The 20464-nt window shown below is 45.5% G+C and overlaps 1 protein-coding gene across 1 annotated transcript in view; it reads left to right on the forward strand.

Annotated features, from left to right (window-relative positions):
* The window catches only part of LOC123766870 (GTPase RhebL1), a 38437-nt gene that overhangs the window by 12339 nt on the left and 5634 nt on the right, over positions 1-20464 (forward strand). The window contains exons 2-4 of the mRNA XM_069307502.1: positions 16771-16862; positions 19004-19193; positions 20000-20168. Of these exons, the coding sequence (XP_069163603.1) occupies positions 16771-16862; positions 19004-19193; positions 20000-20168 (451 nt within the window). The remainder of the gene's footprint in view (positions 1-16770; positions 16863-19003; positions 19194-19999; positions 20169-20464) is intronic.

A 20464-nucleotide genomic window follows, 5' to 3' on the forward strand; every position in this document is an offset into this window, starting at 1 on the left:
AATAGACGAAATGTTCACACGGAATACTAACAGAACGAAGGGGACATGGGTGGAAGCTGGGAACTCAGATGAGTCACTAGAGATGTTAGGAAGTTTTCTTTTAGCGTGAGAGTAGTGGAACAAATGAATGCACTAAAGGAGTACAGGTTGTGGAAGCAAACTATATTCATAGCTTTAAAACTAGGTATTGGTAGAGGCAGGACAGGAGTTATTGCTTTAAACAACCGGCGGCTAGAAAGGCGGGATCCAAGAGCCAACGCTCGATCCTGCATGGCACACAAATAGGTGAGTACACACACACACACACACACACGAATAGGTGTGTGTGTGTAGTGTGTGTATGTGTGTGTACTCACCTAATTGTGTTTGCAGGGGGTTGAGCCCTGGCTCTTTGGTCCCACCTCTCGACTGTGTGTTCACGCGCGTGCGTGCGTGCGAGTGGTCAAGGCCGGAGCAGGGAGACTGAGGATGGTTCCCCAGCCAGGGACGAGGCCAGACCCATCTGGGGACTGCAGTGTTTCGGGACAATTTCCTCTCGGCGCTGCCTGCTATCTTGGTCTGGCCGGCCTTAAATTAACTTTTGAGAAGCTGCTTCCGCGAAAATTCTCGAAGAAGAGGGGCCGAGGAGGGAGAGAGAGAGAGAGAGAGAGAGAGAGAGAGAGAGAGAGAGAGAGAGAAAGAGAGAGAGAGAGAGAGAGAGAGAGAGAGAGAGAGAGAGAGAGCGAGCTAAATTCATAAGATAACACAAAATAAATTATTGTACTCCGCATAAGAATGTTCCATCCGTCACTCTCTCTCTCTCTCTCTCTCTGTCTCTCTCTCTGTCTCTCTCTCTCTGTCTGTCTCTCTCTCTCTGTCTGTCTCTCTCTCTCTCTCTCTCTCTCTCTCTCTCTCTCTCTCTCTCTCTCTCTCTCTCTCTCTCTCTCTCTCTCTCTCTCTCTCTCTCTCTCTCTCTCTCTCATCCTCCTACACAAAGCGTTATCTCCTTTTTTATTTCTCTTTTTTTCCTTACAGAGGACAAGAGGAGATTTGCTGTATGCTAGGCTTATGTGGAATTATGAGATGTGCGCACGCACATACACACAGAAGTATGATATGTTAGAGCATAATATGCTCTGTAACTTGTGCACAAGTTAATTGACTGTTGAGAGGCGGGACCAAAGAGCAGAAGCTCAACATCTCCCCCCCCCCACGGGCTAGGTCAGCTAGGTGACTAAAACTAGGTAGGTGCACGCCCACGGACCTCACTCGACATACACACACACACACTACACGACACAAACACACACTACACGACACACAAACATACACACTACACGACACACAAACACACACTACATGACACACAAACGCACACACTCTACACGACACACAAACACACACATTACACGACACACACTCACACACTCACACAGAAAAAGCTGTAAGTCCAAGCTTACCAGAGGGTCTGGCCGCACAGCATCGCATAGACCTCCACATCTTTTTGTGTCGTGACGTCGTGGCCGAGTGAATACTTGCTGTTGTGACGTCGTGGCCGAGTGAATACTTGCTGTTGTGACGTCGTGGCCGAGTGAATACTTGCCGTTGTGACGTCGTGGCCGAGAGAATACTTGCTGTTGTGACGTCGTGGCCGAGAGAATACTTGCTGTTGTGACGTCGTGGCCGAGAGAATACTTGCTGCTGTGACGTCGTGGCCGAGAGAATACTTGCCGTTGTGACGTCGTGGCCGAGTGAATACTTGCTGTTGTGACGTCGTGGCCGAGTGAATACTTGCTATTGTGACGTCGTGGCCGAGTGAATACTTGCCGTTGTGACGTCGTGGCCGAGTGAATACTTGCCGTTGTGACGTCGTGGCCGAGTGAATACTTGCTGTTGTGACGTCGTGGCCGAGAGAATACTTGCTGTTGTGACGTCGTGGCCGAGAGAATACTTGCTGTTGTGACGTCGTGGCCGAGTGAATACTTGCCGTTGTGACGTCGTGGCCGAGTGAATACTTGCTGTTGTGACGTCGTGGCCGAGTGAATACTTGCCGTTGTGACGTCGTGGCCGAGTGAATACTTGCTGTTGTGACGTCGTGGCCGAGTGAATACTTGCCGTTGTGACGTCGTGGCCGAGTGAATACTTGCCGTTGTGACGTCGTGGCCGAGTGAATACTTGCCGTTGTGACGTCGTGGCCGAGTGAATACTTGCCGTTGTGACGTCGTGGCCGAGAGAATACTTGCTGTTGTGACGTCGTGGCCGAGAGAATACTTGCCGTTGTGACGTCGTGGCCGAGAGAATACTTGCTGTCGTGACGTCGTGGCCGAGAGAATACCATTTGGCAAGTTGTTTACTGAATCTTTTCCAATCAGATAGTGGCTGCGGCTCTTGGGTCCTGCCTCTCGGATCCTGCTATAGTTTGCGTATAGGTTCTTCAGCCAGTTGCTGCTGTCTTCTCTGTCTGATGCTGTATACCTAACTTCACTTCTGAACGATACATTCCCCCTCTCCCACATTCCCCTCTCCCACATTCCCCTCTCCCACATTTCCCCTCTCCCACATTCCCCCTCTCCCACATTCCCCTCTCCCACATCCCCCCTCTCCCACATCACCCCTCTCCCACATTTCCCTCTCCCACAGTCTGTCAATCAATCTTACCCATTTCAAGTGCTTCAAGATATTTGTAAACACGCGAAGCATTGGTAGTTTTACCGACCCACACAAGCTCCCACGTGTCGCCCACAAGCGCCCCCCCACCCCCGCCCCCCCACAAACACCCACAACAAGTAACCAGTAACAATAACAGCATCAGGAGGGGGGACCTGTCCATCCCAGACCTCTCCTCCTGTGATGGATTACGAGGGAAAGGGCGGGAAGGATTTAGAGAATAGTGGGAGGGAGAGAGAGAGCCTCTGTCCACCAGTGGGGGGTAGAGAAGGGAGAGAGGGGGGGTATAGGATAGGGACTTTTGGGGAGCGAGGGACGTAAGGTGGGGACTATGTCTAGAATATATATATCATGCAGACATATGTAACATGGGAGACTCCCGACGCGTGATAAATACATTTCAAATATTGTCATTTACCATATTGAAGCATTTGCCAGCTTAAAGCGTTTACCAGAGCCACACACGGGCAGCCACACACGGGCAGCCACACACGGGCAGCCACACACGGGCAGCCACACACGGGCAGCCACACACGGGCAGCCACACACGGGCAGCCACACACGGGCAGCCACACACAAGCCAGCATTCGGGAGCGGCTTTATTCACCCGCTCGGTTGATTGTCAATTATTCAATCGCTTGTTTGTTGTGGGATGGGACGACCCTTTGGCATTATTTTGTCTCTGTTGTGTCGAGGAGTCGTAGTTCTGGCGGGTACCTTTGTGACGTGGCTGTGAGGGGTGGGTGTGTGGATCTGTTGCTGGTGTACACTCTCCCTTATACACCCACATTAGTATACCCTGTACTGGAAAATTTATGTCTGCAGTTTTTAGCAATTTCTGCCTCTTGTTGACTGTTATGCTGGCTCTGTCTTCCTGTTCCTTCCTCGGAGTGTGTAGATAGATGACTGCCTCCACCCTCATCTGCTTTTCCTGTTGATATTGTATCTGACTTCATATACATCTGTGTAGGTGTTGAGCTATGATGTTGCAAGGGTGACTGCAGCGGTTGGCCAACTGTTGTACAGTTGCATCCTGGGGAAGGTCAGTAGTTCGCCTATTAGGTCAACAATAAGCCCAACAGACTCAAGTTCCCGACAGCCTATTCAAAAATAATAGCCTATTCCAATTGCCAAATACTGACCCGTCGCTATGCGCCCTGAAAAGCCATATTTTATTGGCACATTTGCAAGACAAATGCTCACTCGCTTACGAAGGGAAATCTTCGGAATACCTTGAGTAAACCTGGGGCGAACTTTTGGGCCGGAAAGCTTGGGGAAAACCTTGGGAAATGTATATTCCTAGGGCACCGCGTTTTATACAGGTGTTCGATTACATGTGGTTTATTGCTGGCGTGTGACTTATGGAGCCTCGCGGGGCCCTGACCAGGCTGTGAGGTGAGCCCAGGCTGTGAGGTGAGCTCAGGCTGTGAGGTGAGCCCAGACTGTGAGGTGAGCCCAGGCTGTGAGGTGAGCCCAGACTGTGAGGTGAGCCCAGACTGTGAGGTGAGACCAGGCTGTGAGGTGAGCCCAGGCTGTGAGGTGAGCCCAGACTGTGAGGTGAGCCCAGACTGTGAGGTGAGCTCAGGCTGTGAGGTGAGCCCAGGCTGTGAGGTGAGCCCAGGCTGTGAGGTGAGCTCAGGCTGTGAGGTGAGCCCAGGCTGTGAGGTGAGCTCAGGCTGTGAGGTGAGCCCAGGCTGTGAGGTGAGCCCAGGCTGTGAGGTGAGCTCAGGCTGTGAGGTGAGCCCAGGCTGTGAGGTGAGCCCAGGCTGTGAGGTGAGCCCAGGCTGTGAGGTGAGCCCAGACTGTGAGGTGAGCCCAGACTGTGAGGTGAGCCCAGGCTGTGAGGTGAGCCCAGGCTGTGAGGTGAGCCCAGGCTGTGAGGTGAGCCCAGACTGTGAGGTGAGCCCAGGCTGTGAGGTGAGCCCAGACTGTGAGGTGAGCCCAGACTGTGAGGTGAGCCCGCTGGGGAGGGCGTCTATGATGGATGGTAATACTTAACAAGAAAGGTAAAGTAAAGGTGGTATGTGAATTAAAAATAATCCTACAAAATAAGAAAATGTATGAAAGGAAACGTATGCTAGGCTAGGTGAGATTAGGGTACGATCTCTTAGATTAGGCGATTGGGCGGGCTGTGCTAGGTTAGGTTAGGTTACGTTAGACTAAGTTACGATACGTTAGCTATTGTTAGCGTATATTATTCAGTTGTTGTGTAGTTATACAATTATTCAAATAAATTATAAATAGTTTCGTCTCGTCATTTATATCACTATGTCCTTGAATTAATGCCTCAGAATCAAACATATTCGGACTCATATATAAGTATATTAATATACAATACTTAGTATAAGTACACACAATATACATATACTTTGCACAATTATCCACCAAATCAATATTATCTCTTTACATGTTTAAAAATATATATATATATTTTTTTTTTTACCAGAGATTTCATATCAGAATTGTTGACAATTCAATCACATGTTACTTGATTCTGCAATTATGTGATAGCATCTTGCTTGTATAAAGGCAATATAATATTTCAGTACTGGAGCAAAAGCTGATTACATCTCTACGCCATCTTGGTTGCTCGCTGCAAGCGGAAACATCATTGATCTTGTGTAAATTATTGTTCTATGGTATTTCAAAGGTATTAGTTATGTCGACATATTATAAGTTTATAAGTTCCATTAAAGCCGGTCGGCCGAGCGGACAGCACGCTGGACTTGTGATCCTGTGGTCCCGGGTTCGATCCCGGGCGCCGGCGAGAAACAATGGGCAGAGTTTCTTTCACCCTATGCTCATGTTACCTAGCAGTAAAATAGGTACCTGGGTGTTAGTCAGCTGTCACGGGCTGCTTCCTGGGGGTGGAGGCCTGGTCGAGGACCGGGCCGCGGGGACACTAAAACCCCGAAATCATCTCAAGATAACCTCAAGATAACCAAGATAAACGTTCCATATTGGTTGGCCATAATCAGAGACACTAAGTATTAATGAGAAATACATATTTGTAAAATATTTATATGTGTAAAATGAATTTGCAACATTTATATATCTGTATGGAAAATTGAACTAAGCATAAAACTTCTTAAGCTTAATATAAACATTACGGTAATTAAATTTATTTAAGTTATCATAATGATCTAAAATATGTAAAGGCCGAGCTGGATACACTTGAATTCATATTGAATAATAAATTTGTTCTCAAATCTTTTTACTTTCTTGATAAACATAAATACATTAGAATTTATTTACACAAGGTTGATATTTCTTTCTCAAAACGTTTACGTTTAGACTCTAATTAGAAGATGTTTATTCCAATCATCTCTGGCCGAGAAACAATACCTGTCACTTAGACACCTATAATTTCCTTCAAATATAAATTAAAAATCACAGGGAGCAAAATTACTCATTCTCTAACGCCTTGAATTTTATAAATTATATTCTCCATGGCTTCCATTCAACGTAATTTGTGTGTTATGTTGATTTAGCGGCGACGACGGCTGAGGGATCGGATCCGCCCTGGCATACCCGCGAAGGGTTAATCGCGAAGCCTAATGGCGAAATGAATGGCGCTTATCACCAGAAACTAATGTGCCTCGCGGCCAGTAAACACAGACGGGCAGATGATCGGGGAGCCCCAGGAGTCCCTCAGGGTGACAAGCACCGGCCCCGCCCCACACAGAGAACACCAGGGAGCAAAACCAAAAACTCGGCCTCGAACTAAAACGCAAAAACGTCATCCAGCGCCCTCGGGCAGGGCAGAAGCCGGCCGCCCACAAAGCGTCATCCAGCGCCCTCGGGCAGGGCAGAAGCCGGCCGCCCACCACGGCTGAAGGCACGCCAGGAGCCCACCAACTCCCGGCCAAAATAATAATTTGTGTGATATTTTAATTGGGTTTAAAAGTAAATATTACGTCGTGTGGAATCCCTCTTCAGTAATTTTCTTCTGGTTGAAAATAATTGACTTGCTCCAAAGCTGTGCATTATCAAAAGTGGCTAGCTTTAGGTCTCGGCTACCTCCTTCATTACCCAGCGGGATATTTTGACTCGTCCCCTCCGGGTCGTGTAGTGATTCCATTACCTTACTCTCACTGAGTTCGTTCATAATATGACATTTTCTGCTCCATTATGATATGGTTTTAGGTAAACACCAAGACAAACAAAATGCCGAGAAAGAGAGAGAGAGAGAGAGAGAGAGAGAGAGAGAGAGAGAGAGAGAGAGAGAGAGAGAGAGAGAGAGAGAGAGAGAGAGAGAGAGAGAGAGAGAGAGAGACAGACAGAGACAAAGAGTGAAATAGAACCTTTGTTCCTCCATCCAGTAAGCTTCTTTACTTAAACCTCTTAATATTTTTTCCTCAGTTCTGGAAAGACAGATTTCTAAATTGTTTAATCGGATGTTTATATATGAGGGAGATGTGAGGTGCAGGATGGGGGGGGGGGTGAGAAGGAGGAATAGTAGTACTTTAGACGGTGTGTGAGGCGGAGTATGGGGTGGGGTGCAGGAGGTGGGGGGGGGAGGGAGGTGCGGGAATGATAAGGGAGAAGCAGAATTTGGTTGTAAGCTTTAAATGAATAGTGGTTTTAGGCTACCCGGAGATGAGGCTATATATATATATATATATATATATATATATATATATATATATATATATATATATATATATATATATATATATATCGTACCTAATAGCCAGAACGCACTTCTCAGCCTACTATGCAAGGCCCGATTTGCCTAATAAGCCAAGTTTTCCTGAATTAATATATTTTCTCTAATTTTTTTCTTATGAAATGATAAAGCTACCCATTTCATTATGTATGAGGTCAATTTTATTTTATTGGAGTTAAAATTAACGTAGATATATGACCGAACCTAACCAACCCTACCTAACCTAACCTAACCTATCTTTATAGGTTAGGTTAGGTTAGGTAGCCGAAAAAGTTAGGTTAGGTTAGGTTAGGTAGTCGAAAAACAATTAATTCATGAAAACTTGGCTTATTAGGCAAATTGGGCCTTGCATAGTAAGCTGAGAAGTGCGTTCTGGCTACTAGGTACGACATATATATATATATATATATATATATATATATATATATATATATATATATATATATATATATATATATATATATATATATATATATATATATATATATATATATATATCTGTCTCTCTCCGTTACCACGGTAGGAAGCTTAGCTTGGTCACACGGCTCCTGGTCATGTTGGCCCGCACATACATAGCAGGGCTCACCTGGTGAGTTGTATACATATCAGGGCTCACCTGGTGAGTTGTATACATAGCAGGGCTCACCTGGTGAGTTGTATACATAGCAGGGCTCACCTGGTGAGTTGTATACATAGCAGGGCTCACCTGGTGAGTTGTATACATATCAGGGCTCACCTGGTGAGTTGTATACATAGCAGGGCTCACCTGGTGAGTTGTATACATAGCAGGGCTCACCTGGTGAGTTGTATACATAGCAGGGCTCACCTGGTGAGTTGTATACATAGCAGGGCTCACCTGGTGAAGTGTATACATATCAGGGCTCACCTGGTGAGTTGTATACATAGCAGGGCTCACCTGGTGAAGTGTATACATATCAGGGCTCACCTGGTGAGTTGTATACATAGCAGGGCTCACCTGGTGAAGTGTATACATATCAGGGCTCACCTGGTGAAGTGTATACATATCAGGGCTCACCTGATTTATGAATACATCAACATGATGCCTTCCTCGTAGCTCAACCAGTTATAATATATTACGGGAAATAAACACATAATACGCCGGTAAATAACCAATGCAACAAAAATAATAATAATTGAGAAATGAGCGAATTTTTTTGCCCATTATCGTCTCACGTCATCCTGGCGTGTGAGTTACCATGGCGGGGTGGGGGAGGGTGAGGTCCTGCCTGAGGGCAGGTGGTAAATATACTCGCTTTCCCACCCCGTCAACCCTGCCAACTTGCCCCCCCCAGTTCTCAACATCTGGGGCTCTTGGGCTCTATATGGCCCCCTGTGCCGCCACTGGCTCTATATAGATTCTTTGCGCCCAATATATATTTTACGCTTATCTTGGCCATGTTCTGGGTACCGTAAATGTGGGGCTGTGTGTGTGTGGGGGGTTTTGTTTAAGTCATTTGTTATGTGTTTATGTCAGGCCTGTGGGTGGTGGTGGGGGCCTTACCTGTACTGTGGGTGGTGGTGGTGGGGCCCCTTACCTGTACTGTGGGTGGTGGGGGCCTTACCTGTCCTGTGGGTGGTGGTGGAGCCTGTGGGAAAATAACCAAAGCTGCTCTGTGGTAAATGGTATAATTACGTGCCTAAATAGACCGTGTTAGGGCGTCATTAGTCAACCATTCAACCCTTTATTCCATCTTTCCATTACCGGAGTTGATAATGGTCCGGGGCGGGTCACAACGTCATGTTCTGCCGAGTGGTTTGGTCATTACTCCTTTATTAGCTCTTTATTTTCATTTAGGTTAGGTTTAACGCTCCAGCGGGCTCGGAGCATCTAGGTTTAACGCTCCAGCGGGCTCGGAGCATCTTGGTTTAACGCTCCAGCGGGCTCGGAGCATCTAGGTTTAACGCTCCAGCGGGCTCGGAGCATCTTCTTCGTTTAAAGTTGATTCCAAAGTTTTAATTCGTGTTTTTCTGGCTCTTGAATTTTGACTCCAGTGGCGGAGCTCAGTAGTGAGCCGGCTCCCTACACCAGCACACACGGTACCACCTTACCTGGCGGGGATTCCGGGGCTCAATGTCCCCGCGGCCCGGTCCTCGAACAGGTCTGTTCCCCGACAAGGGACAAACAGTTATTCCGTGACCTCGACAACACTGTCAAGAGACTTGAGACCGCAATTTAATTCTTATATTAAACCTAACTTAAATTATCAACAAACACTAGACAGTATAAATCCAACAGTTATACAAATTATATTTGTATAACACGAAACAATGGGTATACATTGGATAAGTTTAGATTTAGGAAAGACCTGGGTGAATACTGGTTCAGTAACGGAACTAATTACCGCGCAACATAATATAAGTAGGATTCCTTGGTTGTTTCAAGCGTAGGTTAGACATATATATGAATGAGTTTGGGTGGATATAAATAGGAACTGCCTCGTCTGGTCCAATATAGGCCTTCTGCAGTTACCTTTATTCTCATGTTCTAATATAGTGTTAGTAATGACTGGGTTATTTAAAGGACATATGCTTTAGTTGGCTAGGAATCTGCTTGTGGCTGAATCTCGTCCAGATCCTAATATGGTCGCTATAACGCGGCGGTCGCTAGTGGGTGAAGCTTTGATCTTCAGGACCCAGATTCACGAAGCAGTTACGCAAGCACTTACGAACCTTTACATCTTTTCTCAATCTTTGGCTGCTTTGTTTACAATTATTAAACAGTTGATGAGCTCCGAAGCACCAGGAGGCTGTTTATAACAATAACAACAGTTGATTGGCACGTTTTCGTGCTTGTATAGTGTTAAATAAATGTAACCAAAGCCGTCAGAGTTAGAGGAAAGATGTACACATTCGTAAGTACTTGCGTAACTGCTTCGTGAATCCTGGTCCAGATCCACTCCAGGTGGCAAGGTATCTGTTATACTGACCAGTGAGGGGGGAAGAGGGGCGGGGGCGGCATCCTGTAACACATGTTTGTAACATATGCTTCAAGATCTGAATGATGCTCACGTGTTGATTATGGCCGGCATTCCCATACCCAGCTGGCAACACCTAGTTATGTATGTGTTGAGACGGCTGTACAACACAACAGTCTGCCTCACTCTTAACGTGACAGTTCGTGTGAGGCTGAGAAACCAAGCTGTCGTGGCCCGGGAAGGGAACTTATTAGGAGAAAGCGCCAAGCCATTACGACTGTATAGCACTTGGAAGGGCTCAGGATAAGGATTTGGGATGGGACGGGGGGGGGGGGAAGGAATGGTGGCCCAACCACTTGGACGGTCGGGGATTGAACGCCGACCTGCATAAAGCGAGACCGTCGCTCTACCGTCGAGCCCAAGTGGTTGGTGTCGTGGCCCGGGTGAATGTCTTAACAGCGCTGTAAGAACGGACTGACAGAGGATTAACGCTCGTCTCCCACCACCAGTCTCCCAAGAGAGAGTCCACATTAATTCATACTTGTTTGGGACGCCAAGGTCTGATTATTTATGAATTCAGGTTGCAAATATTATGGCCGACAAGTTCATCAAGAACTAATCGCTTTTGCTTCAATAAATACTTTTAAACAAGCAATCAAGGTTAAGTTAGCCGCTCATTTGACCCGCAATGGCGCGCAGCCTAAAGGGTGACGCAGCTTCCCGTGTAACAGAAGCCCCCATATGAGGCCCTCGGTCTCATATGACTTCACAGTTCCTATAGAGTTCCTCCTATTGTGACAATCTCACAATAGGAGGACACATCGCGTCATTAATTCCCAGTAGACGAGCCGTCACACTGGCGCCTTTAGGCCCCACCTCAACATTCCCGCCACCAGCACGCATAGCGTATCTTGCAGGACCTTAATCTAACAGATAAGAACGAAGCGCTGAAGTTGTGCCACCAACCTCTACAGGGGCGGCGCGGACGCAGCCACGTAAACAAAGCAGAACTGGTCAACTCACGATCCTTACATCGTTGGCATGGGCCATATACATCCTCAAATCAGGGCCAGGTGGCGACACTGTTGAAGACAGTAGTCATCAGCTCTCTTTTGATCAGTGCACAATAGAAAGTTGTTTTCACATATCCACACATTAAAACATTGATTGTAACCGTGATATATATGTGCTTCAGCCTACAGTTTAGACCTATTGTCTTATGTATGACCCTCTGTCCTGCGTGACAGTGAATACTAGCATTAACCTCAATTTAATAAGACTATCAAAATCCTCAGATTAGGCAAAATTGTAATTAATTTTGTCAATAAAGATGTTAATAATAATAATAATCATCTCAATTGGGCCAGACGTCAGCGCGCGTCTGACGAAGAGTTTGTGTCACCGGAGTGAACGCAAGCGGTAAAATAGTTACATAGAGGCAAAATAAAGAGGATAGCGGCCTGGTAAAGGCACGAAAATAGAAAGTGTGCCAAAGAGGTTGTTAAAAAAGAGGGCCATAAGGAGAAAGAGAAACATTTACACTACATCATTAGACCGCACGTCCACAGGGGGGGTGAGAGCGGGCCATTGACCTTACCACAGGGGGCAATGGCGGCACTCTGGTTGGTGCCTTGCCAAGCATGAGTGCCACACCCTCCCCTCCTCTCCTGCGATATTATCCCGCTAGACATCTAGCCAGATAAACAACCAGCCGGCTAGACATCAGGTCACATAAACAATTCAGCCAGCTAGACATCCGGTCACATAAACAATTCAGCCAGCTAGACATCAGGTCACATAAACAATTCAGCCAGCTAGACATCCGGACACATAAACAATTCAGCCAGCTAGACATCCGGTCACATAAACAATTCAGCCAGCTAGACATCCGGCCACATAAACAATTCAGCCAGCTAGACATCCGGCCACATAAACAATTCAGCCAGCTAGACATCCGGATACATAAACAATTCAGCCAGCTAGACATCCGGCCACATAAACAATTCAGCCAGCTAGACATCCGGCCACATAAACAATTCAGCCAGCTAGGCATCCGGCCACATAAACAATTCAGCCAGCTAGGCATCCGGCCACATAAACAATTCAGCCAGCTAGACATCCGGCCACATAAACAATTCAGCCAGCTAGACATCCGGCCACATAAACAATTCAGCCACCTAGACATCCGGCCACATAAACAATTCAGCCAACTAGACATCCGGCCACATAAACAATTCAGCCGGCTAGACATCCGGCCACATAAACAATTCAGCCGGCTAGACATCCGACCACATAAACAATTCAGCCGGCTAGACATCCGGCCACATAAACAATTCAGCCGGCTAGACATCCGGCCACATAAACAATTCAGCCAGCTAGACATCCGGCCACATAAACAATTCAGCCGGCTAGACATCCGGCCACATAAACAATTCAGCCAGCTAGACATCCGGCCACATAAACAATTCAGCCAGCTAGGCATCCGGCCACATAAACAATTCAGCCAGCTAGACATCCGGCCACATAAACAATTCAGCCAGCTAGACATCCGGCCACATAAACAATTCAGCCAGCTAGACATCCGGCCACATAAACAATTCAGTCAGCTAGACATCAGGCCACATAAACAATTCAGTCAGCTAGACATCCGGCCACATAAACAATTCAGCCACCTAGACTTCCGGCCACATAAACAATTCAGTCAGCTAGACATCCGGCCACATAAACAATTCAGTCAGCTAGACATCCGGCCACATAAACAATTCAGTCAGCTAGACATCAGGCCACATAAACAATTCAGTCAGCTAGACATCCGGCCACATAAACAATTCAGCCAGCTAGACATCCGGCCACATAAACAATTCAGCCAGCTAGGCATCCGGCCACATAAACAATTCAGCCAGCTAGACATCCGGCCACATAAACAATTCAGCCACCTAGACTTCCGGCCACATAAACAATTCAGCCAGCTAGACATCCGGCCACATAAACAATTCAGCCAGCTAGACATCCGGCCACATAAACAATTCAGCCAGCTAGACATCCGGCCACATAAACAATTCAGCCAGCTAGACATCCGGCCACATAAACAATTCAGCCGGCTAGACATCCGGCCACATAAACAATTCAGCCGGCTAGACATCCGGCCACATAAACAATTCAGCCGGCTAGACATCCGGCCACATAAACAATTCAGCCAGCTAGACTTCCGGCCACATAAACAATTCAGTCAGCTAGACATCCGGCCACATAAACAATTCAGCCAGCTAGACATCCGACCACATAAACAATTCAGCCAGCTAGACATCCGGCCACATAAACAATTCAGTCAGCTAGACATCCGGCCACATAAACAATTCAGCCGGCTAGACATCCGGCCACATAAACAATTCAGTCAGCTAGACATCAGGCCACATAAACAATTCAGCCGGCTAGACATCCGGCCACATAAACAATTCAGTCAGCTAGACATCAGGCCACATAAACAATTCAGCCGGCTAGACATCCGGCCACATAAACAATTCAGCCAGCTAGACATCCGGCCACATAAACAACCAAACAGGTAGCCAAGCAGCTAACCAGAAAAATCAAACCATTGATAACAACGACGACTCTATATAAGATTTCAATAACTGATGTTTGCACAATTATATACAATTATTAATTATATATATTAAAACTCTTCCATTAATCAATTTAAAATCCTGATCGGTTATCATGGAATATATTTTATCCTGTCTGGTTGAAGTATATCCATTTTTTTTTTTTAATTTTTTCGCGGATATTTTGGTAATTTTTTAAAGAACGTTTACACGAAAAAAAAATCAATTATCAAAATATATAATTGGTCAGAGAGCATAAGAATGTAACCATTTACTTGGAGTATGCGGTGCTAATTGAAAATTAATTGGGTGCTAATTTTACGCTAATTGGGTATTATTTGGGCACTTATTGGACACTAATTAGGCACTGTTTTGATTGGTCATAATATTGGTGCTTGTGTTTACTGATTTGCTATGTTGAGGCTGGGTCACTCCAGCAGTGTGTAGTCCACTGTACATAGCTTCAGGGTTGGGGAGTGACTGGGAGAAGGGTTGGGGAGTGACTGGGAGAAGGGTAGGGAAGTGAGTGGGAATGACTGGGAGAAGGTTGGGGAGTGACTGGCAGTGACTGGGAGAGTGGGAGAAGATTGGGGAGTGACTGAGTGACTGGGAGAAGGTTGGGGAGTGACTGGGAGAGTGGGAGAAGGGTAGGGGAGTGACTGGGAAAGTGGGAGAAGGGTAGGGGAGTGACTGGGAGAGTGGGAGAAGGGTAGGGGAGTGACTGGGAGAGTGGGAGAAGGGTAGGGGAGTGACTGGGAGAGTGGGAGAAGGGTAGGGGAGTGACTGGGAGAGTGGGAGAAGGGTAGGGGAGTGACTGGGAGAGTGGGAGAAGGGTTGCGGAGTGACTGGGAGAGTGAGAGAAGGGTAGGGGAGTGACTGGGAGAGTGGGAGAAGGGTAGGGGAGTGACTGGGAGAGTGAGCGAAGGGTAGGGGAGTGACTGGGAGAGTGAGAGAGGGGTAGGGGAGTGACTATGAGTGACTGGGAGAAGTGATTGAGTTATGCGACACCTGTGAGCAAGGTGTCACAGCGGCCCTCGGGTAATATTCTCCAAATCCAGGGTCCCAGTAGACCCCGGAACTGATCCAGTGTTTGGAGGGAGTGGAACGCAGAACAATGGGAAACATTCTTAATTTTCTCTCCTGTCTATTGGTTTTCCTTCCATCTTTCGTACTCTCCTTTACTCTCACCTTTATCTCCACCTCCGCAGGTGGAGATAACACACTAACATAGATAACATAACATTCTGCCATGTGTGTTATGTCATCTAACTTATTGCATAACGTGTTATCGAGAGGTTATATGCTATATGTAATTATTTGACATATCATATTATCTGGGTGTACGTGTAATCCGAATGTTCCCGAGGCCGGATAACGTTCATTCATGAACAAATCCACAAGTGCCGTGACGAGGATTCGAACCTGCGTCCGAGAGCATCCCAGACGCTGCTTTAATCGACTGAGCTACGACAGGGTAGCGTCTGGGATGCTCTCAGACGCAGGTTCGAATCCTCATCACGGCCCTTGATGGATTTGTTCATTTGATGCATCACGCAATTGTGATTTATGAGTGGAACGTTCATCCATTCCATTGATGCTGGCATATCCTGCGTTGACAACCGTCCCCGCCCATATAAACACGCTGTCTTATGAATGGACTGTACGCGTAACAGCCTCTGTAGTGCCTCTATAGTGCCTCTATAGTGCCTCTATAGTGCCTCTCATGGTTGGCACTGTCCTGGTCAGCTGATGCATCTTGACTCTTAAGGGGAAACTACTCTACATGAACGTGGACTATGTAAGTAAAGGCGATAGAGTGGTGGGTGAAGAAAGATACTCTCAGCCTTGTTGACACTGTGTGGTGGGCTCTCTGCCTTGTTGACACTGTGTGGTGGGCTCTCTGCCTTGTTGACACTGTGTGGTGGGCTCTCTGCCTTGTTGACACTGTGTGGTGGGCTCTCTGCCTTGTTGACACTGTATGGTGGGCTCTCTGTCTTGTTGACACTGTATGGTGGGCTCTCTGCCTTGTTGACACTGTATGAGTGGGCTCTCTGCCTTGTTGACACTGTATGGTGGGCTCTCTGCCTTGTTGACACTGTATGGTGGGCTCTCTGCCTTGTTGACACTGTATGGTGGGCTCTCTGCCTTGTTGACACTGTGTGGTGGGCTCTCTGCCTTGTTGACACTGTATGGTGGGCTCTCTGTCTTGTTGACACTGTATGGTGGGCTCTCTGCCTTGTTGACACTGTATGGTGGGCTCTCTGCCTTGTTGACACTGTGTGGTGGGCTCTCTGCCTTGTTGACACTGTGTGGTGGGCTCTCTGCCTTGTTGACACTGTGTGGTGGGCTCTCTGCCTTGTTGACACTGTGTGGTGGGCTCTCTGCCTTGTTGACACTGTGTGGTGGGCTCTCTGCCTTGTTGACACTGTGTGGTGGGCTCTCTGCCTTGTTGACACTGTATGGTGGGCTCTCTGCCTTGTTGACAATGTGTGGTGGGCTCTCTGGCTTGTTGACACTGTGTGGTGGGCTCTCTGCCTTGTTGACACTGTGTGGTGGGCTCTCTGCCATGTTGACACTGTGTGGCGGGCTCTCTGCCTTGTTGACACTGTGTGGTGGGCTCTCTGGCTTGTTGACACTATGTATACTTGTCAGCTAAGTCTGCTTTTTGTGCTTTGGCAGGTGTGTATTTATGAGGGTCTTCACATGTATTTCAGCGTATATGTATGTGTATATTTCCAGTATACTTCACGCTTTGTGGGTGTATTTTTAATGTGTATTATCCTTCCGCTACAGTATACTTCCTGTACAGTACACCCATTGAAGTGTACACCAGGGTGTTATCTTTTAATGTTAAGGTGTACGTGAGGCAAATTACCTGGCCAGTATCCTCCAGATTAACTACTTTCTCTCCCCCCAGCTGACGAGAAGGAGCAGTCTGTGTCTATCCTGTTGAACAGCCAGGAGTCTGAGATTGTCTTCGTCAACGTTACCACTCCAGAGGACTTCCAGGTGGGTTGTTTTGTTCCAGCGTCTGTGTGTCTTGTTCCAGTGTGTCTGTGTGTCTTGTTCCAGCGTCTGTGTGTCTTGTTCCAGTGTGTCTGTGTGTCTTGTTCCAGTGTGTCTGTGTGTCTTGTTCCACCGTCTGTGTGTCTTGTTCCAGTGTGTCTGTGTATGTGTCTTGTTCCAGCGTCTGTGTGTGTGTCTTGTTTCAGCGTCTGTGTGTCTTGTTCCAGTGTGTCTGTGTGTCTTGTTCCAGCGTCTGTGTGTCTTGTTCCAGCGTCTGTGTGTCTTGTTCCAGCGTCTGTGTGTCTTGTTGCAGCGTCTGTGTGTCTTGTTCCAGCGTCTGTGTGTCTTGTTCCAGTGTGTCTGTGTGTGTGTCTCTTGTTCCAGCTTCTGTGTGTGTGTGTGTGTGTGTGTGTGTGGGGGGGGGGGGGGGTGTCTTGCTCCAGTATGTGTGTGTGTGTGTGTGTGTGTGTGTGTGTGTGTGTGTGTCTTGTTCCAGTGTGTGTATAGGTGTAACTACATCGGAAGTCCTATTCATTGTGTATTTATTAGTAAATATGAGCACACATAGCGGATGTATATAATACCTTCATCATAATTATATACAGTGTTATTTCCAATAAATTGTAAACTAAATAATTGATAAGTTATTCCCATTAACTGTAACTAGCGGCTTTATGTAATACACAACACAGTGATAGGTACAGTTTGTGTATTTCAAGAGTCGTATTTATGTATATTTCGAGAGTGTATTTATGTGTATTTATGTGTATTTCGAGAGTGTATTTATATGTATTTCAAGAGTGTATTTATGTGTATTTCGAGAGTGTATTTATGTATATTTCGAGAGTGTATTTATGTGTATTTCGAGAGTGTATTTATGTATATTTTGAGAGTGTATTTATGTATATTTCGAGAGTGTATTTATGTATATTTCGAGAGTGTATTTATGTGTATTTCGAGAGTGTATTTATGTGTATTTCGAGAGTGTATTTATGTATATTTTGAGAGTGTATTTATGTATATTTCGAGAGTGTATTTATATGTATTTCAAGAGTGTATTTATGTGTATTTCGAGAGTGTATTTATGTATATTTCGAGAGTGTATTTATGTATATTTTGAGAGTGTATTTATGTATATTTCGAGAGTGTATTTATATGTATTTCAAGAGTGTATTTATGTGTATTTCGAGAGTGTATTTATGTGTATTTCGAGAGTGTATTTATGTATATTTTGAGAGTGTATTTATGTATATTTCGAGAGTGTATTTATGTGTATTTTGAGAGTGTATTTATGTATATTTCGAGAGTGTATTTATGTATATTTCGAGAGTGTATTTATGTGTATTTCGAGAGTGTATTTATGTGTATTTCGAGAGTGTATTTATGTGTATTTCGAGAGTGTATTTATGTATATTTCGAGAGTGTATTTATGTATATTTCGAGAGTGTATTTATGTATATTTCGAGAGTGTATTTATGTGTATTTCGAGAGTGTATTTATGTATATTTTGAGAGTGTATTTATGTATATTTCGAGAGTGTATTTATGTGTATTTCGAGAGTGTATTTATGTGTATTTATGTGTATTTCGAGAGTGTATTTATATGTATTTCAAGAGTGTATTTATGTGTATTTCGAGAGTGTATTTATGTGTATTTATGTGTATTTCGAGAGTGTATTTATATGTATTTCAAGAGTGTATTTATGTGTATTTCGAGAGTGTATTTATGTGTATTTCAAGAGTGTATTTATGTATATTTCGAGAGTGTATTTATGTGTATTTTGAGAGTGTATTTATGTATATTTCGAGAGTGTATTTATGTGTATTTCAAGAGTGTATTTATGTATATTTCGAGAGTGTATTTATGTATATTTCGAGAGTGTATTTATGTATATTTCGAGAGTGTATTTATGTGTATTTCGAGAGTGTATTTATGTATATTTTGAGAGTGTATTTATGTATATTTCGAGAGTGTATTTATGTATATTTCGAGAGTGTATTTATGTGTATTTTGAGAGTGTATTTATGTATATTTCGAGAGTGTATTTATGTATATTTCGAGAGTGTATTTATGTATATTTCGAGAGTGTATTTATGTAAATTTCGAGAGTGTATATATGTGTATTAATGTGTGTGTGGTGACAGGAGGAGGTGAGCCGGGCCGTGCCTCCTGATGGGTGGCTCATCATGTACAGCATCACCGACAAGGCATCCTTCCAGCGGGCGGGAGAGGAACTCTCCACCCTCCACCAGCATCAGCTCCTTCGTGGTCGAGCGGTCATCCTCGTCGCCAACAAGTGTGAACTGGTTCGATCCCGGGCCGTCAATGTTGATGGTGAGTTGTTTTGGCCACGTGTATGGCGCGGGTGCTTGTGATGTATTGTTCTAGTGATACAAAGTATACCCAGGTGTGTATGCTGTTGTTTGCAGGCGATGAGTCACAATAACGTGGCTGAAGTATGTTGACCAGACCACACACTAGAAGTTGAAAGGACGACGACGTTTCGGTCCGTCCCGGACCATTCTCAAGTCGACGAAACGTCGTCGTCCCTTCAACTTCTAGTGTGTGGTCTGGTCAACATGCTGTTGTTTGCCTGTGTTTAACGAGTTCCTGGGTATTACACACAGAAAGCACAATAGCGTGATGTATCAAATGAACAAATCCACAAGGGCCGTGACGAGGATTCGAACCTACGTCCGAGAGCATCCCAGACGCTGCTAGATATAGCTCAGTCGATTAAGGCAGCGTCTGGGATGCTCTCGGACGTATTTTCGAATCCTCGTCACGGCCCTTGTAGATTTGTTCAGTCCCTGGATATGTTTGGTGAAGACCAGGGGCCAGATTCACGAAACAGTTACGCAAGCACTTACGAACGTGTACATCTTTTTTCAATCTTTGACGGCTTTGTTTACATTTATTAAACAGTTTACAGGCATGAAAACTTGCCAATCAACTGTTGTTATTGTTATAAACAGCCTCCTGGTGCTTCGGAGCTCATTAACTGTTTAATAATTGTAAACAAAGCCGCCAAAGATTGAGAAAAGACGTACACGTTCGTAAGTGCTTGCGTAACTGCTTCGTGAATCTGGCCCCAGGCCCCGCCAAACCCCTGCCTGACACAGCATGTCATCCCCGGACAGATGGACGGGACCTGGCGTGCAGCTACGGCGCCAAGTTCATGGAGATCAGCGTGGGCATGAACCACAAGTGTGACGACCTGCTAGTGGGCATCCTCAACCAGCTACGGATCAAGGGCGAGGTGGAGCCCAGCGAGGAGGAAGAGGCCCCTAAGGAGAGAAGCTGGACGAGGTGAGAACAACAGCAGAACCTTTGGATACTCTTCAATTGTTTTGAGTTTGTGTGGTCGTGTTGTTTTTGTTTTAGTAGATTGTTAATACTTGGTTTAATGGAGCCACTTTGTAATTTATTTAACTTTAATTTTTATTTAAGAGTTCCTTATGTTGTTTTATTTAACTGTTTATTATGTGTTGTTGAGTTTGTTAATCATAATTATTTCTGAGGCTGTCGATAAAAAATATACAAATTAGCTTGTTAGTTTATGGATTCTTAATACTGCCTAACCTGTCAATTCAGTCTTGGAGTTA

Source organism: Procambarus clarkii, chromosome 60 (assembly GCF_040958095.1).
Source record: "Procambarus clarkii isolate CNS0578487 chromosome 60, FALCON_Pclarkii_2.0, whole genome shotgun sequence".
Lineage (NCBI taxonomy): Eukaryota > Metazoa > Arthropoda > Malacostraca > Decapoda > Cambaridae > Procambarus > Procambarus clarkii.